Source organism: Stegastes partitus, unplaced genomic scaffold (genome assembly GCF_000690725.1).
Source record: "Stegastes partitus isolate 25-593 unplaced genomic scaffold, Stegastes_partitus-1.0.2 Scaffold4, whole genome shotgun sequence".
Lineage (NCBI taxonomy): Eukaryota > Metazoa > Chordata > Actinopteri > Pomacentridae > Stegastes > Stegastes partitus.
Window position 1 is genome coordinate 1,686,044 of NW_007577735.1, and position 23,978 is coordinate 1,710,021.

The 23,978-nt window shown below is 39.4% G+C and overlaps 2 protein-coding genes across 7 annotated transcripts in view; one reads left to right on the forward strand and one right to left on the reverse strand.

The window, feature by feature from the left end:
* The window catches only part of mitfb (melanocyte inducing transcription factor b), a 30,771-nt gene extending 16,103 nt beyond the window's left edge, over positions 1-14,668 (forward strand). For 4 of the 6 annotated variants that reach the window (XM_008278813.1, XM_008278789.1, XM_008278795.1 and 1 more), the window contains exons 3-10: positions 7,350-7,565; positions 7,643-7,738; positions 9,175-9,292; positions 9,608-9,700; positions 9,784-9,840; positions 10,003-10,078; positions 11,713-11,860; positions 12,440-14,668. In XM_008278813.1, coding sequence (XP_008277035.1) covers positions 7,350-7,565; positions 7,643-7,738; positions 9,175-9,292; positions 9,608-9,700; positions 9,784-9,840; positions 10,003-10,078; positions 11,713-11,860; positions 12,440-12,835 — 1,200 coding nt within the window. In that variant the 3' untranslated portion in view covers positions 12,836-14,668. Of the gene's footprint in view, positions 1-6,367; positions 6,448-7,349; positions 7,566-7,642; positions 7,739-9,174; positions 9,293-9,607; positions 9,701-9,783; positions 9,841-10,002; positions 10,079-11,712; positions 11,861-12,439 lie in introns of those variants that run through there. The other 2 variants (XM_008278831.1, XM_008278804.1) reach the window with 2 other exon arrangements.
* Positions 14,669-17,933: 3,265 nt separating this feature from the next.
* LOC103355150 (pentafunctional AROM polypeptide-like) lies at positions 17,934-22,697 on the reverse strand. The gene is made up of 5 exons (XM_008278843.1): positions 22,570-22,697; positions 20,514-21,144; positions 18,502-18,741; positions 18,103-18,355; positions 17,934-18,019 (listed from the first exon to the last, which is right to left on the reverse strand). Exons 1-5 carry the CDS (start codon positions 22,695-22,697, stop codon positions 17,934-17,936), a joined length of 1,338 nt encoding a protein of 445 aa, XP_008277065.1.
* Positions 22,698-23,978: the final 1,281 nt, after the last annotated feature.

The following is a 23,978-nucleotide window of genomic DNA, read 5'->3' on the forward strand; positions in this document are numbered from 1 at the left end:
CAAGACAAAGGCCTTACCACACACCGAACGCTAATTCAGTGAAGAATGCTCGTAATTAGCCCCCACTGCTTTCATTCCATGGCATATTTAAGAGAAAAAAAACACTGCTTTGAAATTTATGTAGGATAACTTCCTAAAAGCGTTAAAAAATGATTTCTAGGGTTTATGGTGACAAGACGAAAAAAAAAAAAAAAAAGAACAAAGTGCTCCTCAGTACAAAATGTACGTCTCATTTGGATTATACAGTCGATGTAGCTCGTGACCAGTATGCCACAGAAAGCGTACACAGACTGATATTTCAGTTTGAGCTGAATTCGTGAATTGAGACATGAAGATCTTAATCGAATTGAACATCTTTGATTTGGTGTAAAAATTGCATTATACTATGGCATAAATACTATTTAGGCTGCACTGTGCTGTGTAATCATTTCATAAGCATACAGTGTAATCATAAGTGCATTTCTGTTAACATCAGCAAGTATTGATTAATGAATAGTCCCAGTAATTTAATATTAGCTTTCTGACTGTTAGAGCTGTACACTAGCAACCTAATCCCAAACACCATCATGTGTTTTTAAAGGTTCATGCTAATTGCCACCACAACAACTACCACTTAAGCACACAAGTGTTTTTATGACGTTGTCATTTTGCATAATAGCGTGACAATACGTGAGGGGAGGAGAAGACCACAGGTTGGTGTGATGTAGCTGCTCGCATTAGCATCACAGTTGTCGTCTGCGAGCTCCGCGGAGCACGTTAGCAGCTTAACTGTGAGACAAAGTGGCCTATTCTTCTGGTCCGCATAGCAAATGGGGGCAGTCTCGTTAATGTATCCTGGTAGGACCATCATGGAATGCCTGTAGCATGCAAGTCAAAAAAAATACAAATCAGTGTTTGTCATTCTGCACTCACCCTGCGTCCTCTCTCAGTACAGCAGGACGCTTTGTGCTTGTTTCTGCCGAGTGTTTTTGACTCTTTGGGGGTTATGTTGCAGAGGCCCTCGGGCACGTCGACGGCTAAAAGCGAACAGATAAACAACAGGCTGTTTTGTTTGCTGTGGTTGCAGATGCTGTGAAGTTGAGGTCACATTTCTGTATAGTGTACTTTGGAAATGTTGTATTAAGTGAAGTTGGGCAAAGTAAAGGTCAAATCCCGGCTGCTGGCAGCAAGATACCTTTATTATTTATTTCTCTGCCTGCTGACTTTGTTCACAAGATGACAAACTGAATGATTAGTGTTAGAGGTATATTGCAGTGTATGTCAGAGTAGTGTTGAGACAACGAACCATGTTTAGACTCCTACATTTTTTCTATACAGCGACGAAGACCCCGTCGATGTTCACTGTGCATATTTGTCCACAACACGCCATGAAAAGGGATCTTTTTTTTTCACCTAAAAAACAAATGATTTGTCACACTCACAATTATTGCATCTTAACAAAAGCAGCAGTATGTATTGGCAGGACCGGGATGTTCCAGTCTGAGGTCTGCGGCCCTTCAGGGGCTCCAGTGAACTTATTCAGAGCAGTGAGATCATCTAATTATGTGTGATAATTTAGGAAATCCCTGAGGCCAAAACAAGCTTGAAAAATCACCAGTGTTCGTTTCAACATTAAGACAAAATGAAACTCAGTTTAGCTGGCTTGATAAATTATGATCATTCATCATTATTTACCAAATCTATGTGATTGATTTTACATTAGCGGAACCGAGCTGCTTATTATTTCCATAACTATTCAATTAATTGTTTGAGAAAAATCGCTATGCACAGTGCATTCTTCTGTTAACCGTGAGAGAAAGAAAACAAACAAAAATTTGGATTGATTAATCAATTTAGGACTGCAATTACCAATTAATGCCAATTACCTAATTATTGATTAATCTGCTAATAGTGTCTTGATTATTCCTTCAATGAGTTCAGATCAAAGAGCTGGAAAAAATGCATCTCATAATTTCATAAATCCCAGGTTGACATCTCAAAATTGCTTGCAGTCCAAAACCCCCAAAAGATTCAATTTACTCTCTTATAGCAGCAAATCCTCACAATCGAGAAGCTGTGAATGTTTTTGCCTCAAAAATTGCGTAAACAGTAGAATCACAGTCATTAATATTTTTTGTTGTTCAGCTGCTCCATTGATCATCCTAATCATTTTTGGCTCTGAACATATCTGCACTGAAGAAACCATAAGGAGAAAGAACTTTTGCAGAATAACACCCAACTGTTTGTTACATGTGCTGTTGTAATCGGTTTATATAGTTGTGCTTTTATTTTTAATTGGGGCACCTTTATACTTTGTCTTGTGCGCATAATGCCCTTAATGCCCCCTTTGTTTCTATTTTAGGATTTTGTGTGTGTGCGTGTGTGTGTGTGTGTGTGTGTGTGTGTGTGTGTGAGAGAGAGAGAGAGAGAGAGACAGTTGTATGGGCCTTCTGCAGTCCTTTGTACTGTTTTTGGTTTCTATTTTTAGACAATACCAGTTATGTGGATGTGTGGAATTAGACAAACAGAGCCACTGGAACTTTGTGTCTCCGTATATGAAAGGTCTTTCTGTAGATGCTTCCAGTGATGGACTACAAGTCGGGGTCTGGATCCCCACAAAGGGTCACAAGATAAATGTCAGAGGTTGTGAGATCATTAACAGGACAGAAAAGCAGCAAGAAAAACATGCTGTAAATCCTTCTCTTTTTTTCTCGTCGACAAGTTCCAGCTAAAAGTGAACCAAATAAAAATAATGCAACGTGTTGAAAGTTTATATTTGGCAGAAATATATCATATATAAATGACAGCATGGGAGCATACTGAGGGTTAAATATCTTACTGTATAATATTAGCCTTTAGTGATTCTGGTCTGCATCCAATGCTTGAAGGTACACAGTGTATACCATGTATCTTCTGAGCGTTGGAGCTGTCTGAACAGATTCATTTCGAGCATCCGTGGAAAATTGACAACTTACAACTTACCAGTTTATCATAAGGCAGGACATCACTAGAGCCTTAAAGCTATTCAGTGAACCGAAAAAAAAAACAGAAACTGGTGCAATGATAAAAAATAAAAAGATAAAAACTGATCTTTTCTGCATGTTTTGTACAGCTATAAAATCTGACCTTCAGAGATTTAGAGCATGATAATTAACAAGCCGAGTCTCTAAAGCAGCTCTGTTTACTCTTTTTTCTCAAAACTGGCTACTATTAAGAGACGATTGTTCCCTTACAAGAAGGACAACGTGCTCTTTTACAGGGAAAACCTAAAAAGTGTGGAAGTGATATTAGGAACCAACTGACAAGACAAATAGGATTTTATTAAACAAGCTAATGATAATTTCTGGATTATGACAGAGTGAAATGGAGGAAATAGCAGGGTAGGTTTATTATCTATCCATCCATTATATATACACCATTTAATCCTCACTAGGGTCACGGGGGGGCTGGAGCCTATCCCAGCTGACTCAAGCAGGTTCACCTGGACAGGTCACCAGTCTATCACAGGGCTACACTTAGAGACAGACAACCAAGCACACTCACATTCACACCTACGGACAGTTTAGAATCACCATTAACCTCAACATGTTTTTGGACTTGTGGGAGGAAGCCAGAGAACCTGGAGAGAACCCACGCTGCACGGAGAGAACATGCAAACTCCACGCAGAAAGATCCCGGTGTCCCCATCTGGATGCAAACCGGCGACCTTCTTGCTGCGAGGCAACAGTGCTAACCAACTGCGCCACCTTGCAGCCCTAAGTTTAATATTTTAAATAAAAATTAGATAGTACTTGAACCTTTTTGTTTGTTCACACATTTAAACCGCATCATGTGCACGTGGGATTGTTTGATTTTCCATTTAAATTTCAACCAAATGTGTAATATCTAAGAACTAAATCAAACCTGAAGATCTTTTTCGATAGATTACTGATTCAATGTTCATCTAAATAACTACCTTAATGTTTCTACGTTGCTCTTTGCTGATAGTTACTGTCAGGTAACAAGAAACTAGTAATCCAAATTGATTGTTGAACATTACAGTCAGTTTTTTAAGAAAAAACGTCAACATTTATATTGAAATCTGAATATTTCCTTTTTTGTCGAATGTGATATTTTCAGTGTTTTACTATTCCCTGATATGTCATAGGCCAAACAGTTAATCAGCAAAATCTTTATAATTCCTAATTGCAGCCCTAACATAACTAAGCTTTTCAGCGTTTCTCAATGAAATACAAACTTGACAAACGTAAAATTCAACCACAAAGGTTTAGTGTCAGTGTAAAGTTAAAATGATAAACAGAGAGGATAATAAAATAACTATATGGACAGTTGTCTTTTAGCCAGAATCAACCCAATCTGAATTCGATTGCAGTTTCATTGATAAGCAGCAAAGATTACTCGTGCTCACGGTTTGTTTACACGTTATTTACGCATGCATTACTAATAATTGGGTTGCACATTTATGGCTCAAGTATATCCATCTGGATTAGGTTTCTAAATACTCTGCTATGAGTTCAGTCTATGATCAGGATCAACGACACTCTTTTCACAACGTGTAAAGCATATTTTCATACAGTGTGTTTAGTGTTTAGTTTAAGTGGCTTGAAAAAAATGATTTGCAGAGGAGTTGAGTCATTACTGATGATCCTCAAGATGTTATCAGCTCGTATAAATATAAAAATGCACGAATGTCAAACTCTATAATGAGAACAAAGTAAAGACTAAATGATGCTGTAAGTGGTGAACACTAATGAATCCAATCCTTTTGCCCAAAGCATGATATCACTCTTCTTAATGTGTCATTGGCACGCTGTAAATATGCCCTCAGTGCTGTAAGCTTTACAATCCTGTGATGACAACTTACAGCCTGCAGTGTCCTCAGTCATACCTGCAGGATACACAGAATGTTAATGTGGCTCACATGAGTCTCCCCCTGCAGAACAATGATGGTGTATCAGAGCATGGAGAAGGGGCTCTGAAAGAGATTCTGAAAAAAATGATGATCACAGAAAGCCAGTTAATGGGCAGTTTATTTTGTTCACCTTTACAGTTTAATACAATTCATTCAAACCTTCTGCCATTGATTGTGACTTTATAGAGTTTAGGTTTAGTTTTCGTTGTGGGACATGTGTAAGTTCACTTCATGCTGCAACGTTAAACTGAGCACTAGTTCTCCTGAGTTACAAACATGAGTGGAACCAGTTGTTAGAAACACCTCTGAACATAATGAAGTCCAGCACAAGGCGTCACTAACTAGCATTGGAATTGAAATAGCATCACTATGACTGTGTCCAATCAAAACCTGAACATTACATGTGTCGTAAAAGTAGAGCTTGTGGCAGAATAGTCATATTAGACTGTTCAGGTTTACCTAATGAAGCACGCACACAGTGTATACTGTATAATAATACCTATTATGCACTATAGAATAAGAGATGACAACATGGCAAGTGATAAACTAGGTCACCAGTTTGCAGAAAATTAAAGTCATTTTAAATCATAGTAAGATTCACATGCATTGTGTGAATACAAACCTGCACACAAAGACTGGCTCTGTGAACATTACTGCGTTTTTATTGTTAGTTTTAAAAAATATGAGACTGAAAATCTCTCATCAAAAGTAAATAAAAGCCAGTGCAGTTTTCTCCTACTCATGAAATAAATTACTGTTGGAGGCAGTTCAGTTATTCGTACCGCTTCAACAGCCGTATCGTTTGGGATGTCACTGCTGAGTTCAGCATGTGGACTGAGAAAGTTTTCACAGGCGCAGAGTAAATGTCAGAGGTAGCTAAGAGTTCGTCTAGAACCTGTGATCTCCTCAGGTCTGTTAATGAAGCCGATCCTCTGGCCTTATGCAGAACAAATGCATCAGTTTAAAAATGAAAAAGAAAAAAAACGCTGAGGCTGTTATTCATTAGTTTTTAAGATACGTCTTTTTTGTAGCCTATTAAAAATGTCATTAAGAGACACGCGGAGACAAACAAGGAAGAAATAGACTTTATTCTTTGTGCTGTGTTGAACTGGGAACACATGCCAATTATCCACATGGGTTAAAAAGTGGATGGGGCAAAGTAACAGCCCCGGGCAAGTTTCAGTAAAAGAGGTGGCCTTGCAAAACAAAGACTCTAACTGTTAGCCCCACATCCTGACATCAAGTGATACACCATAAAGGAATAAATACAGATTTTACATAAAACAACACAAATTTGAAAAGGCTCATTGTATTGACTGAGATTCTCTGACATGCATAACTAATTACTTTCCTTGCCTTTTAAAAGATGAGCTGCATGTGTCTTCTAATCCTAGCAGACTTAGTCGTCTGGTGCAACCAAGAAGGAAGCAGCTACAGCTACTTCTTAGTTTAGATAGAAGTCAAACACAGGAGTTTAAGGTTCTTCTTTTGTTATTTAATTGGACTGCCTGAAAAAGGAAATCATGCTAGAGATGCTTGGATACCAACCCTACGAGGTATGTTTAAAATGAACTTACATGGGAGATAACATGACGTGGATCAGGTTAAATTCTACTGTTTATTTAACATTAATGCAGACGTGACTTTGAAAGTGCTCATGCGTTATGTTTTTATATTCAGTGATGTGTCTGTCTTTACTAAATCGCCGAATTTGTTCATCATTGCATCAAAAATTCAGGCTAAAGAGGGGGAAGGTTTAAATATAGACTTCCAAATGTAAGTTGGAACGCTGCAGCTCTGCTCCATTTAAAATGTGTTACAGCCTGACAAACGCTGTCTCTGAAGTTTGTTTATTTGCCTGCAGAAGCTTTTCTGGATCATTAATGCTGTGTGGGGATTAATGATCCACAGAAATCAAATTTATCATTAAACTGGGAGTACAGAGACGGGCGTGCGTGTAATTTTTTGTTGCTCAAATATGTGGACCGTGAATTTAGAGGAGCAGAAATTAGTCGAGCCGAAGGAAAATATGTACAAAGTGTTTGCTTCTGAGACTCCGAGATAACAACTCTTGACAGCGTCTCAAAAGAAAAATGCATTATGCATCGTAGGATTTGACATCTCTGTCAGGTTTATTTTAATATTATAGTCAGGATTGCAGAATACAGGGGAGAGGCAAGACTTTGAGCTTTATTTAGAGTTACTTTAATCTAATAAAAGACTTATTTGGCAGCACATATCAAAAAACTTTGTATTATTTGAAATGAATCTCTTTCTCTCAGTGACATTTCATTTGCTAGTATGACCAAGGAGTATATTTATATGATTGTTTCCTAAACAAGGAGCATCTCTTCCTCTAACCATCAACACACCCACTCATCTTTGTACCAGATACCTTTCCGTGTCAATAATTTCTTTCTTTTCTCCTCATTTTTCCTGCTCTGCTTTCCACCAATAGGTCCAGACTCACTTGGAGAACCCCACTAAGTACCACATCCAGCGCTCCCAGCAGCAGCAGGTGAAGCGGTACCTGGGAAAGCTTGGTTCTCAGGCGTTGAGCTTGCCCTGCCCCAACCAGTCCTCTGACCACGGGGGCATGCCGCCAGGGCCGGGCAACAGCGCCCCCAACAGCCCTATGGCCTTACTGACCCTCAACTCCAACTGCGAGAAAGAGGTGAGCTCTTATTTAGACTGATTGTGCGCATTGTTTTTGTGATTGCTTACTCATTTAGTCATTCTGTTTTGCTGTAGATGGATGATGTCATTGATGACATTATTAGTCTGGAGTCCAGTTACAGTGACGATATCCTCGGCCTGATGGACCCAGGACTTCAGATGGCAAACACGGTATGTGTGTACAAAATTATGATGCTTCACCCTCAACTCTCGCTCTGCATACACACCAAGAACTTCTTTCTTTTGAAAGGTCACCACGTAAGGGAGTTTCATGTGGTGTGTTTTAGCATAAAGACATCAGCAAATTATGTGACACTAAAGAAGAAACAAAGGCTGCATTTGAATACTTTTTATTTACACTACATACTCAACTGCCCTTACAAAGTATTTACTGTTTCATGCAGCATGCATGTAACTGGGAGACACTAGTTTGTCTTATCACTGCAGTCTGGACCTGTCCAGAGGATTGTGGATCAGAATGGCCAGAAAAATGTGCATACTGCAAAATCCAACTGGATGTAGGAGGAAATCTGGCTATCTTTGGCATACTACATTTGATATACTAAGTACTGAGCTGTGCTAAATCCTTTTTGTGGCATACTACATCGTGTGGTACTATAGAAGTAGCATTGGAGCGCATCAGCAATTGAATTTCCCTTCTGGGATGAATAAAGTATTTTTCATTTCATCCAAATAAAAATAAAATTGGACATTTTAGTAGTGACTTTTTCAACAGTTTAGGAAATTCAGAAAAGGTCCAGCATGCCAGCCCTCTTAAATGCACAATTTGTTGTTTTTCCTCACTTCAAATGTGTCTTTTTTGTGGATTAAACAAACAGGATGCATTGTGTTAACTAGCTAGGAACTGAGGCTGCATCCACACTAATACATTTTCATCTTGAACCAGCGTTTTAAAACAGAAATAATCTCCGTCCAGACGAGCATTTCAGAAATAATCTCTGAGCATGCTAAAAACACACATCATGCAGCCAATGCAGAGGGCAGGCAGGTGTCGATGTAAACGCGAAGCAGGAGCTTGGTTGCTGATTGTAGAACATACCACATAAGCAGAACAGAAATGGTTTAAAGCACGGACAGAAATTTTCTGAACTGCGAAACAGCTGTTGGCATAGATAACAAGATAAGTAACGCCTGCAATTCGTTGTCCGTGTTGAATTAACCGCAGACAGTCAAAGCCCATGTCTTTGTCTTCTTGCAGGAAAGAGTCACGTGATAATCGTGTGATGAGTCAGGGGAGGTCACAGTGACTGATAAGACTCGATCACAAAGTAAATGTGGGTGTCTTTGTTTCCAAAAGCCTCTGTTTCTGTCCGTCTAAGCTAAATCTTGATCAGCAGCACATCCAAAAATGGTTGTTTTAGGGTTCTTTAAATGCTGGGGTAGTGTGGGCGCTACATATCATTGTGGACGTAGCCTGACAGACAGGAGAGTTGTGTCCATCTAACTCTTTAAATCATGATGCTTTTCTCAAAGGCCTGTTTTTATGTTAAAACCTTCCTCATTACGTGTGACCTGTAATGCTGATTAGCATCGATAGAAGAACGTTGTGATCTTTGCTCATCAGTGATTTTCCTGCGTCCCCTCAGATCCCAGTTCCTGCTAACCTCATGGACATGTACGGTAACCAGGGTATGTCCCAGCAAGGTCTTCCCATCAGCAACTCCTGCCCTGCCAACCTGCCCAACATCAAAAGGGAATACTCTGGTAAGCAGGACAGTTTGTCCCAGCAAAAGACATACAAATGACTAAATGGCTTCTGTCATCACAATAAATCTATGGAACATTTGAGCTGTTAAAATTAACAGTGATATCTGGTATTCTCTAACAACATATATGAAGTTCTACTCTCCAGGCCTTTGTGCAGCCCATTATTTTGCATTTTAGAATTCGTCCAGCTCCTGTAATTCCCTCTTTGGTGTTGGGGATGTTGACTCGATATGTTTTTGTTTCCATTGTACTTGTATTCGTTCATTCATTCTGTGCATTTTGATACTGAAAACAACGTTATTTGTCACATAGTTTCACAATCCCCGGCCATCATGCATATGCTGGATAAGTCTGGATCTTGTGGCAAATTTGACAACTATCAAAGGCCTGAAGGGTTCCCTGTGGGTACGTGTGACTACATGGCTTCAAAATGTTGAAGATATCTGTTGCACTGATTTCACCCACTAATCAAAATGTGTTTTTATCAGAAGCTGAGGTAAGAGCGATGGCAAAGGAGAGGCAGAAAAAAGACAACCATAATCTGAGTGAGTTTAAATTGCACTATACTCTGCGAATGTCATTATGGTTGCAATAGCATTATCATGTTTGCAAAAAGAAGTCATCTAAATAAATGTTCAAATTTTGTTTAATGAGATAATCCTCAATAGCATTTAGGTAACTTTCTTTTTTCTGATTTTGTTCTGCAGTTGAGAGAAGACGGCGGTTTAACATCAATGATCGAATTAAGGAATTGGGAACTTTAATTCCAAAATCCAATGACCCGTAAGTCACTTACCATATTCAGCCTTCTTGTTCAAAACAGACTTGAAAAGCATAGCAACATTCCTGTGCAACAAGATTTAATATTTGTTACTTAAAGAGTGAAATCTTAAAAGGAAAAGGCAAGAAAAATGAATTGCGATGAAAGATCTATACGGATGTGTCATGTATCTTCTAGTTTTCTTATATTTAATGGCTATCGTGAACAACAAGTCAGTCTAATGCGGGATGAGTAAAAAAGAAATCCAAGATTAGATGAGAAGCAGGTTAAAGAGATGATTGAACAGCAACATGGAAGGATACACATGTTTTCAGCATGTCTATCCACACTGGTTATGAAGAGATTTCTTGCTTGCACAATAAAAATGGAAGAGTCCTGTGGAAAAATATTGAACTTCAGCTGAAGCTTGTACCGAGTCAGTCGGTTTCAAAATGACTTTGTTGTTAGGACAAGAAAGTCAAGGAACACTGTGTTACCATCTCTCTATGAAGGCAAGATAACACTGTTCAAGAAAATCACAGTGGAAATTTTGTACAAAAAAAAAATACTGAATAGTATCTAAAGACATGAATCCCCACATTAGCTTCAGCTGTAATTAAGGACTTTATCCACACACGTAGGCACTATTAGGTTTGTGACAGACTTTTTAACAGGGGGCCTATCTTTGAATAACTTGTATGTGGGTATACAAATGTCTGGGTTTACATGATTGAAGTAAATCAGTAGGAACACAGATGAAGGAATCAACTCTGATAGATCCATAAGGTGGAAATGCAGCATGATGATTAGGATATTATGAACATATTAGTGACTTTAAGCTCACTCTGTTCTCATTCTCTGCCCTTTGACTTGATCTGTGGTTCTGGGAGGATATTAGCAGCCTCTTTAGTTGTGTCTGTTCACTTCTGGTTGTTTTACTAAACCCCAGCTGGGTGCTCCACCTACACACACACACACACCTATGTACAGACAAACTCAGAGACTACCTTTCACAAACAGACCCAGCTTATATAAGTGCACATCCTGAAAAAGCAAACATACATGCACTTCTTAGCAGTAGAGTTGTTCACTGCTCATATTAACTTTGGAGTTAATCGCGTTGTTACATTTAGAAAAGTAACATTTTTTTGTCCGTAAGCCTTACACCCACTTTGAACCTAAACCGATCATACATCTGTGGATACATTTTCCCCATTTAGTCTACTAAACATCAATTTTACTCCTACAAATCCTCCAGTGCAACGTTCAATTTTACAGGGGTCATCCTTTCGACTGTCTGTGACCCTGGTGACCTCCTCGGCATAAATTTCCAAAATAGCATTCATTCCTGGAAAGAGCTAACCTCTGCGACCTCCACAGCAGCTCTGTTCCTTGTTTCTCCTCTTGTTTTTATAACCGAACAGGCATAAATTACACTCTATTATAGCATACGGAGTCACTCACTTGAACAATTGATGCCGTTAAACTCAACTTTTCAATGGTGTCAGCATCAGTGTCCTTTTATTCCTCAAATGAAAAACCCTTAATTATAACTTCACATTTCTGTGGAGTGGAAACTGCTGATTGTCTGACATCAAAACTTCGGATCTGAGGAACTGTTGGATGTAAGAATAATGGCTGCACTGTGATTTTTCAGCGACATGCGCTGGAACAAAGGCACCATCCTGAAGGCATCAGTGGACTACATCAGGAAGCTGCAGCGAGAGCAGCAGAGGGCCAAGGAGCTGGAGAGCCGTCAGAAGAAGCTTGAGCACGCCAACCGACATCTGATGTTGAGAATACAGGTGAAGACTTTGATGAAGACAAGCCATTAGAAGACAGAGTCACAGGGTCAGAGATATCAGTCAGGAACATGCTTTTAGCTGCAGTGAGATAAAAAAACGCCTCTGCTGACTTGAAAAGACATTATTACGCTTTTATGAAATACAGAAGCTTCGGGGAAATTAATTCACACTGCAAAAGCTGCATATTTAATGAGGAATCCAGCTGTTTGGGCTGTCATCTTGTAATAAATTGATCACAAGGCTAGGAATCAGTGTGATTCCACTCACCAGACATTGAATGATTGATCAGTTTGTGGGTTTGCCTTTTAATAATTAATCAGAGCAGCACATCATGGGGGGGGGAAATATTTCACCAGGGTGAGAAGTCATTCAAATGGCTCCATCAGTTGGCAATTTCAAACAAGTCACCTACAAGTAACAGCTCTGCTCACCAGCTTCTCTGAGGAAACAGTACAGTGTACCTTTTAATAATGAAAAGGAATTCATGACCAACCAACCCTCACATGAGATTAATGTGATTAACAGACATCAAGGCAGTGAAAGCCATCACTGATTGATTTTTGTGTGTGCGTCTGTTAGGAATTAGAGATGCAGGCTCGGGCTCACGGTCTGGCCATCGCATCTTCGGCGCTCTGCTCCGCCGAACTCGGGGCCCGGGCCATCAAGCAGGAACCGTCTCTGGAGGACTGTCACCAGGACCTGTACACACTCCACCCCCATCACCAACACCACCCCGCCTGCACTCCCGAACCGCCCGGCGCCCTGGAGCTGAGCGAAGGCCACTCCAACTTCCCCGAGGGCCACTACAGCGTCCACAGCAAGCCGGGTTCCAAACTCAACGACATCCTCATGGAAGACACCTTATCACCGGTGAGAGGGGGGGACCCTTTGCTCTCATCCGTCTCCCCAGACACCTCAAAGGACAGCAGTCGCAAGAGCAGCGTGAGCATGGATGAGAACGAGCCGGGCTGTTAGCACCCCCTGCTGGAGGAGACATCGCCTGCATCTTCAACCCTGCTACAAGTGTTCCCTGTCGGCGGCTAACACACTGCTCGAGAGGCTTTTTCTTCCGTTCGTGGTCATTTGTGTACTTTTTTTTTTCTTTCTCCCCCGCCTGTGTTTACATGTATTGAATCTTTTCCATTCATGTTTTTTTTTTCTTTTCTTCCTCTTTTGTTTATGTCATTTGAAGCTCTCAACCTTGATTTCAAGGACTTGATTTTAAAGTGTCTGCTTTAATCAATATTTTGATGACAATGAGTTACAAAAAAATAGAAGTTTTTATATTTAAAAAAATATATAGATGCATTTATCTTTGGATAGAGGCTAGATTATGTGTTTTTCTATTGATTCCAAAGAATCTAGGGAAATTATAAATCATGGTCAGAAATGTAGATATTTTGTGGTGAGATGAACACTGCTTTTTAAATCACTGGCAATAATAGAAGAAGAAAAAATCTATTTATTACTATAGTGCTTTACACTCTTTGTGTCTTAGATTGAACTTGAATGTGCCAATGCCTTATTAAGATGTCTATACATCGTTGTTGTATTGCTATGCACATGTTTTGGCTGTTAGCTGAGTCTTTGTCAGTCTTCCAGTTGAAATTTCTCGCTTGACAAATATTAATCATTTGTAGATTTGATCTTATTTATGTACCTATGTAAACAGGACTTTATTTACACATTCCCCTTAAAAAATAATTTATAACAAGGCATTTATAAAAAGCCTAAGATGATAAATTAAAGCACATTAAAAAAAAAAATTGAAAAGCCTAATATGTCTCCTGGACGAAATGAACAAACTTACCACCGATAATGATTAACAGTAGCCTTTTATTCAGTGTCATAATGAGAAACAATCCAATAACACGACAGAAAGGTCAAGTTTCACCACGCGTCCTTTAACATACAGTGCTGTTTGATCCAGCAGTGTGTACCAGATATAATACCAGTACATTCCTCACTGCCAAACCCACTAAAATATTAAATTAAACAAAAGGAATAGAATCTCAAAATTAAAAAAAAAAGGCTGTTGAAGGTTCTAAAAGAATCTCACTTGATAGATCTGAACATTTTTACATACATCTATAAATATTTTTTGTTTAATCTAAAAAAGATGAATCAATTAAGTTTTATTGTATACTTTGTAGTGATCAGACAGACGACTGGTAAAACTACGACTCTTTCAGCACACGCTGTGTACTTTAATACGACAGGCGTGTTGATCTCGGTTTTTATAACAGTCCATCAATTTCCTAAATTATTGTTTTTTGTTTTTTTATACCACTTCATTTCACATTCAGGATTTTTTTTTTCCACTATGTGAACATTTATATTGCCAAGGACTATAAGGAGACTGCTTTGGGATTTTGTATGAAATGCATGACATTGTCAAAACACTGGAATGACCTCTGTAAATTGAAATATGGTTTGTCCGCCTTTTTTTTTTTTTTTTTTTATCTAAGCATAAACTAACTATTGTACTTGGCTCGTCAGATGCATACAGAATATTGTATGAGACTGTAGATTCTTTACGGTGTACGGTTGTATATTTCCGCAGTTTGTTTAGAAGCTAGTCGTAGCATGTTGCATAAGTATGCCTTCGTTGATTACTACCTGCCATACACTGAGAGCCCTGTTACAGCACAGCCTCCATTTTGTCAAACTATGCAATGGTTGACGTTGTGCCTGTAAAGCAGCATCATGTCTTGAAAATGTGATCTCTTTATGAATTAGTCTGAGACGGTGTTGAAGTAATTGTCTTTTCATTTAAGTGCCTTAAAGTGGTTTCTGTTACCCTGGTGACGTGAGAGGAGTGATGCAACATTTTGTCCATGTTTATACTCGTGCTTGGTGCTTCATAGATTAACTGAAGAGTGTCGAGGTCCCTGAGATGGCAGCGGGAAGGGATCTTTAGTCAGAATGAGATAACACTAGAAGTGACTCAAGAACCACAAGAAAGCGTTTGTTGTTGTGGAGCCCCAAAGTGTTCAATACTAAATCAGGTATGATAAAATAAGTTATCACAAACAGAAAGTAAAGTAGAATAAAGCATAGAAATCATCGATAAATCCTGAAAAAATATTTTAAAAATAATATTATTGCATTGTGTGTTTTCATAGTAACTGCTTTATTTCATTTGCACTTAGTCATATTGTTTCTGCCCATTCTCATGTCTTTTTTTTAATTTATTTCCTCCACACAGCCACAAAACCTAGCCAGCAAACTCTTGTTAGCTAGACAGCGCCAAAGTAAATCTGAGACAAAGAACTAGCTTCTGCAGCAACAGAGCAAATTTTGCTACGTTGAGCAGAAGTCTGATGTTTTCTGAGCTTGCTTAAAGCATCTAGTGGGCTGAAACACAGTGGTCATGAAAGAGTGATTTTAAAAGAAAAAGTGTAATTGTGGAGTTTTAATGTGGCTCTAGAGATGTCTGTGTCCTTCAGCCTACCCTGTGAGGGATATTTCAACAACTCTTAGATGGATTGCCATATAATTTTAAACAGATGTTTCATGGTATCCAGAGGATGAACCCTAAAGACTCATGCTTTCCTGTGGCTCTTTATCTTGCCCCACCAGCAGGGTTTAGGCCTTGAGTCAAACACTTTAACTTGACAACAATTGAATTAGTTGATATGCGGCAGACATTAGTATTCAAAGGATGTCAGGAGACAGTCTCAAGGATCTGGATCAGGAACCGATCCGTATCGTTATCAGCACTTTTCCATGCCCAATCTTTTGTTTACATCTGCTCGACACACATGTCAGAATAGGAGAGTATAAGTTTCATCCGGACATATTTTTAAAAAAGCACTAACTGGCCGGACGACATTAGGTGTCACACTTGTCTCTGTCATGCTTCTTGTTGCTAAACTCCCACAATGCTCTCTGCTTGCCAACACAGAACAGCCCATAGTCTGTGTCTGCTCTGGTCACTACAGTGTTAAAAATAGTAAGAGGTACGACCAGGTACTACAGCTAATGTTGTACATGTACATGTTCTGACTTGCATGTAGAGAATACACTATCAGTAGACACTATATATTAAATGACTAAAAAAAAAACTTGATTGGGCCATCCCTAGTAATTACTTGGGCACTCTATGTCAGTCCCACTATGATATGATACATCATGACTGTTATATCAGCTTGTTAGCATCGTGGACATGTTGGCATCCTGGTTTAACATTTCACAAAATGCAGAACTGTGCATAACTGCAGCCTCACAGAACCACTACCATGACTGTAAGCCCCCCTTACTTATTATGGTTTACTCATTAATTCATTTTAATAGCTTATAAATTCATTTAGTATTGAACACTTTGGAAGTCACATGTTGTAGCTGTGCATTTTAGAAATTGTACACTGAAGGCAATGTTTCCAAGGTTAGCCTGAATATTTCAAATCCTTCTGAGACTAGTATGAATGTAGTTCACAGTTCTAACTGCCAAAATGTGTGCCAAAAATGAAGACACAACACACTTATATACAGATAGAAATACAAATGTTTAAACTGTTTTGTTGACGCACCTTTCAATAGAGGTGTTTCTCCTCCCTACTTATGAGCAGTATGTAAAGCATGATGGCAATCAGGCTACAAGTGAAATGCAAAACAAATAAAGAAATAGAAACATAGCTCAAGATGAACTTAATTCTAGCTTTTCGTGAACTTTCAGCTGCATCTCACAGTGTTGCTATCCACTGAGCTGACCTCACCTGCTCACCAAGACATTACATGCAGCTGAAAGTCCTTGAAAAAGCAGGTAAAGAGAACTTTGAGTTAACTTTTTTTTTGTCATTGATGAAGTACAGCATCAGTGGATTGCAGACTGTCCCTTTATGATGAAATCATAACAGGGACGAAGCCTTAACAGTGCAACATGCACAGGCCTGTAACGCCGACTGAACCCAGATACACAGATAAATCAAATAACCCTGAAATGTGACTGGTTAGAATGCATGTTAGCATTACAGGTTGTGTAGCACTTATGATGAAGCCACCACTTTTACTGATTTCTTACGGTGACTTTAAGAGTTGTAAATTATTACGGCACATTATGGGTAAACCACTAATGAAGAACCATGTTAGCTCTGTTTAGACCTCGTCTGCTAATTCTCATTCCTGTGGTTCATACAAACAACGTTCTCTGCTGATGTTGCTACTGTTCTTATTGTTACAGTTTATAAGAGATGAATGTAGCAATAGTTACTGTACCCACTGGTTTCAGAGTAGTGAACTCAAACTCATTGGTACTCAATGTGGAAACTATCTCGTGAGAATATTAAAAGTTTTATTTGAATGCTGGTGGAGCTTGTGTTTTATTCCCTCAAAATCTAAATTCTGATGACTTAAATATCCAGTTAAATATAAACAAGGCAACACTTACATTAATAAGCAGCATACTACATAGGGATGTCTGATATTGACTTTTTTGCCAATATCCAATATGTCGATATTGCCCAACTCTCAATTTCCGATTCCGATATCAACCGATACCAATACCGATATATGTTTGTTACTGCAGCCACACTTGTTTACACACTTCATGATGCAGTTTGATGTCGTCATCATTTGCACGCCGGTAAATGCCGGCAAAATCCAAGCATTAGTTTATCGGTTTTCATTAAACGAAACAAAAAAACCCCAAAAACGATAACAATATTGACAGATATTACATTTTTATGCCAATATATATCTGCCTATAATATCTATATATTATAGGCCCGATATAGGAATATCTACAATATCGGTGGGCCGATATTATTGGACATCCCTAATAATAAAGGTTGATGACACCCTGTGGATGGAGTTAAACACATATTCTGGCATTTTCTATTTTCTTATTGTAACACCAGTGATTCTTTTTTACATTGTCAGCTACATTTTTTTTTTTTTAATACACCAAACTCCACTAGTGGTGGCCCACTGGATGCATTGTAGTTGTTACTTGTAACTCCATTATAGTGTGTGTTATATATAACTACATTACATATTATGACAGAAATGATTATATTTTGCTTACGGATACAAAATAAGTTTTCAAGTTTAGTTACATATATAATGCTTATTTTCATTTGTTCCCAGAAGAAAGCTCATCGGTCCATTTTTCATAAGCTTGGCAAAGGATATTATCTTCAATCATGTCATGGAAGATTTCTATAAAATCAGAAACTTGTCAGTCAACATTTACAAATGCCAAAAGACTGTTGGCAGATGTGTTTTATAGTCTGCCTTTTTACCTGCACGTCCCAGTCCTGTGGGGAGAGGCATCCTCAGAGAGCCGGCAGAGTGCTTCAAACGCTCCCTGAGAGATTTCTGTATCAGAGCCAGAGTACAGTCCTGGTGCCACACAGGCAGATCCAGACCCAGCATGCACCGTATGATTCGGTTCTTCTCGTCTGCTGTCACAAGCCCCTTTTGGTGGGCCACGTACACCATGAAGGACATGTCGATGTTCACCGCCTCCCCGTGGAGCAACGCTGGCAACACTCTCTGTAGATTCAGAACAGATGGAAGCGGTTATACATTGTTATGTAAGAAAAATCCTGAGCACAGGAATTATTGTGACAAACTCATTTAGGCTAATCCACAAACTGTTACATTGTAAACAATAAATACAAAGAGAAATACTTCTCGACCATTTCTAGCTCAGGGCTGATGAGGTGACCAAAATCCACCAGTCTGTCCAGATCATCCTCCCACAAGTTAGGAGCCAGTTCCTCCAGCATGGTTTCTATAGCGATGCGGACAGACGCTATAGCACTGTCTTCCTGTGCAGAACTCTTGCTGGTGTCGCAGGACTGCAGCTTGCTGTTCAGCAGCCTCCTGCCGTCGGCCTCCAGCAGCTCAAATAGGCCGATGTGCTTCATCAGGGCCATCTAACGTGACAGTCGACAGAAAAACGGCAGTTTGTTACAGATAACATGTATACACCCAACATGTAATGAACAGTCATGCCTAGTGTGAGCAAAAAAAAATGAAAGATCCCTTCCAGACATGTTTAATTCTCTGAAAATTACTATGATTTAGAGAATAAGTTACATCTCCTTTTTATTTATATATTCTTCTCTTATTGAAAAATCAAGAAGTTGGATGTTGTTGATTTCCATTTTTTAAAAAACATTTCAAAACAAAGGAACTCTTCATGGCTTCTACTTCACTGAAAATGATTGTCTTGTGTACGTGCATAGATACATCTAAGAGGTTTTGAACTTCAACATCACACTATGTTAGGAGCATACTGAAGCACGACAGGCTTGTAACCAAGTTGTGATGTTGCAAAATCCTGCTGGTACCTTCAGGTCTTTAACTCAGATTTAAGGTGAGCACAGAAAAACATTTTGACTTCAGTGAACTGCACATAGCATGTCACTCTGCACGACGATGTGCAGAATCCTTTGAGTGAAGATGCAATCAACAAAGCGCATTGTTGAGGAAAGGGGGTCTTTACATTTTTGTGCATGCAACACAGCATTCATAAATAGACAGAAGTTTGAAGAAACCATGAAAGGGCTTGTGGGGAGCTGGGTTTCAATATGCATCTATAGTTTTCACCAACATGGATCCATCCATTATCTATACACTGCTTAATCTGATGTAGGGTTGTGGGGAGGCTGGAGCCTATCCCAGCTGACTCAGAGCAAAGCAGGGGACACCGTGGACAGGTCACCAGTCTATCACAGGGCTACACATAGAGACAAGCATGCACACTCATATTCACACCTACAGACAATTTAGAATCACCAATTAACCTCAGCATTAATTGGTGAGGGAAGAACCTGAAGTGAACCCACGCTGCACAGGGAGAACATGCAAACTCCACACAGAAAGAACCTACAACCTTCCAGCTGTGAGGTGACAGCGTTAACCACTGCGTCAACACCCTTAAACAAGAATTCAATTATGTAAGACGTAGCAGCCCAAACAGCTCTTCAGAAGGTTGAAGCACAACAGGGTTAACTCAGCTCAGCAAATAAGGGCTATTGTCAAAACATGCAACTACTTGTTTCAGCTACATCTTCAAATTCACGATAGATGTCTTGACAAAAAGACAAAAGCTGTGTGCGATGTTAATGAGCAAACATGCTCAAACACAAAATCTATGAAAATAAGCTGTATTTAGAATTCGCTGCTGGGAAATGGGATTTAAGTGCATAATGAAAACCAGTTACAAGAGGTTTGTTTGACATTTTTCAAAAACGCTTGGTTGCCTTAATTTTTTTCTATATATTTTGTTGACAAACTTGTCAGAGGGGAATGTTTTGACTCTTTCTTGAAGAGCCAGGAGCTTCTAAAGTTCTGAAAGATACTGTTTTTGTGTGTATATGATAATAGCTTGTGGACATGCAAATATTATTTTGTGTGCAAACAGGATCTTGCTCTCACAAGTTGTTGTCTTGTGTGCACGACCAAAGAGCAAAAACAAAATTGCCACCTACGATAACATTACTCGAGGTTCGGCAAGTTCGTTTTCTATTATCTCAGCATGAACAGCAGCTGATGTCTGGCTAAAAATTGGAAAATCAACCACAAAGCATTTATTCAAAGTTGGTTGGGAGTGTGGCAAATTGTTGACAGTGATTTAAGTGTTAATGAGCAACACCATCAGGGAAAGCACTCTCTTTATTAATGACCATGCAGAGACGAGCACCTTTAACATCTCTGCCATCCCATTAGAGATCTGACGTCGTGGGAGAGTTTGGAAGAAAGAGCAGTCTAAGAACGTGGCCACCGGTGGGATGTAACTCCCCAGCTTGTTTTTACCTCCTGCGAAGTTGACCCCTGTTTTCGCCCCCACGCTGGCATCAATGTACGACAGCACAGTGGTCGGCACTCGAATGTAGGGAGTTCTTCGACGGTAGAGAGATGCAGCCAGACCCACTACGTCCAGACAAACCCCACCTCCGATGGCTATGATCGGCTCAGAGCGTCTGTCAATACCAAACCCATGAACTTCCTCCAGGATCTTGGTCACTAACTCCATACTCTTGTTCTCCTCGGTGGTGGGCAGAGGGACAATCTTGTGAACGACTCGTCTGGCCTCAAAGTACTGAGCGACCCGGGAGCCATAGAGCTGATTGACAGTTTCGTCGATGACAACGAAACGCTTCGGCGGTTTGGAGTTAATTAAGATGCCTTTAAGTTCTTCATCTCCTATGTGACCCCAGAGTAGAGTGTCATTGCTGGGATCCAGTATGTTTCTGCACTGAATGACTGTGTAGGTAAACACGATGGGGCTGGACACTGTCCAGGAAACTCCATGTTCTGACTTGCTCTCATAGCTGAAGATGAATCACAATAAAGTAGCAAAAAGAGGGAAAAAGTTATGGATTAAAAGCTCCAGCTGAAAATTTGATTCTGTTTTTAGTGGTTCAGGGGCAGAAAGAAACACTTGCTAGATCACACGCTGCCTGTAACTCACTGTGTATTAAATGTATTCCTATTTAATTTTCTTTGTATGAAGAAATATTGTTCTTTTTACTCAGCTTCATGCATTTGATGGCTTCTTTTCCAGTTCACATAGATCAGCTGAATAATTTGCAACAGATTAAACCAATCAGCAGTTTATAAAGCTTCACAAACAGAAAATATAACATTAATATTCTGTTTAAAATTGATGATAATGATAAAATACTATAAAAAAAAAAAAATTACCACTCTGCAAGTGAGTGCTTTATTTTCGATAATTAAAAGGTAGACTGTTGAGTTTTTGATTAAGTTGCACTGGAAATACAATGAACAACCAGATGCACTGAAGGAGAATATTTTAAACTAGTAAACATGGATATAAAGCAGAATCTGTTATTCTAAAATAGTACCTTTGCAAATGTTTTATGAGGGAGGAAAGCCAATACATTTATTAGATATCCATGATATATATAATGTGATTTGTGAGTATGACAGGATGCAAATGCAACTTTTCCTTGTTCATGAAAGAAGTCCATCATGCCCCTTTTACTTGAGTGAAGGTTTCACTCTAGAGCTTTTCTTTATAATGTACTGTGGCATTACTGCTTTTACTTGCTGTCCCTAAAAACTACATTTCAGATCTTAGTTTGTGTTTATTATAGTTTAACACTTCAAGACTTAGCTAACCTGCTTCATAAACACCAATATGTGGTTTGATCAGATTCGACTATCAGCGATATAACAACCCAGATATCTACAGATAAGGCTTGTTTGAATGATCCTCTCTAACTTCAGTCCAGTAAGAACAGCAGAGGGAGAGAAAAAAGAAAGAAAAGAAAAGAAACTCTTCAAACAGAACTGGTCACACAATATGTTTTTTGTTTTTTTTAAGGGCCTTGAAGTAGAGGACCTGAATACTTCCTGCAGTCCTGCTGAACAGTAAATGTTTCACAGGAGTCACTGCTGCCAGAAATAGAAAGGAATTTCACCTCCCTCCTTGTATGGAGCATAGTAATGGACATATAGGCAAGGAATGTACACAGTAGCCATACAGTAGGACTACTGGATGGAAACACAATGTAAAGGAAATCATATTTTAGGTCAAACTAATCATTTTTACTAAGATTGCATGGCATAACGAGCTGTATGTGTTTATTCATGGATGAGGACAACCAGAAAAACATTTATTGCGTGCAGGTGGCCTACCACAAAACCGCACAATAAGTGAAAAACAATCAAAGAATCATTCAGTGTATCCCACTGGAATAAATACCAACTTTTCATAATTCTATACTCACATTTTGGCGTCTGATAACTTTCCCTCCGCCGCTTGGCTTTGCTCAGTTTGTCGATTCCATGCTCCTTTCACTTGGACCAGATTAAACTTCGTTTGTTTCGAACAGCTGGAGTTGTTTTTTGAAATCATGCTCCCAGAGTCCCGGCAGGGCCAAACGTCTGCAGCCGGCTCTGTCGTGATTTATGAAGCGGTGCACAGGATGTCAGTGAAGTGGACGTGATCGTGGTTCAACATACATAGTCGTCCCCTCGCCTTGTACTCCTGCCTGCTGGACGGCACTGCATGGTGGCATTTGGTTACTCTGGCAGCTATTTTACAACCAACTCTGAAGGCAGTAGAATACGTGTTTCATTTTGAAACACATAGGCCGATATTGTGACAATCCAAATGAGGGCAGTGTAAAAAACAAAATAAAAAAAAACTCAAGGCAATTTATTACAAATATGGGGATTTGCAGCAATCAAAGGATGACAGCATCAAATTTTTAAAAACTCATGATTTTACTAAATGAACTCTTCATGTTTGCAGGTCAAAAGTGACAAACAAATTTCCACTGACATCTCTGATATCTCCACGGCCAGCTGCAGAAGATCTCCTGGCAGACACTGCAGCCGTTACAGCCCACTAGCTTGTAACTGCAGCAGTCCTTTCCCTGGTGCTCCCTCTCACTGGATGCCATTTATTCAAATGAGGGAAAACAGTGGCTCTCACGTGTAACCAGCAGCAGGACCGCTAACTCATGGAAATAACAATGCAGACGTGCAGGCGGAAGTGCTGCACAGCCATCTGGTGGAGGAGACAAAAACAGAATGTAATGAGAAAAGATCAAAGAAAGTATGTAAATTGCTAACTGTGAAATTATTCCCTCTGAAAGACTCATTTAGTGCATCTTGTGCCACACATCAGTGCCAACTGTGACCTATAATGTGAGTATTTGTCTGTGTAATCACATCAACTGCTCCACATTAGTGTTAAATAATACCTTTGGTCGGTGTCGGGCAGGTATGAATCATCAGAGGAAACATGACGGCATCTGTTCTCAAACTTGTCAGAACACAGAGAAAAGCTGGATCCACCCAGGAAATCATTGGAACTGGAAACCAAGAATCCAGTCCTCATTCAGAGATGATCAGTCTGCTCATCCCACTGACCAACTAGGCCTTCATCTGTGTAGATATTCTGCTCATCACTGGATCATGTTTCCTTTGAAAAAATGATATAACCAGCAATAAGAAGAAAAGATTTTCAAAGCACAAACATCACTGTTTGTTATTCAGCGCTGGTTCAACACCCAGTCCTGCCTCTGCTAGACTCTCAAATTTTCTATGAGGCAGTTTCAATTATACGGAGCCCCATTAACATTCAGCATGTCAGGCAGGTGAGACATGAAGTGTATAATGGGGAAGGCTT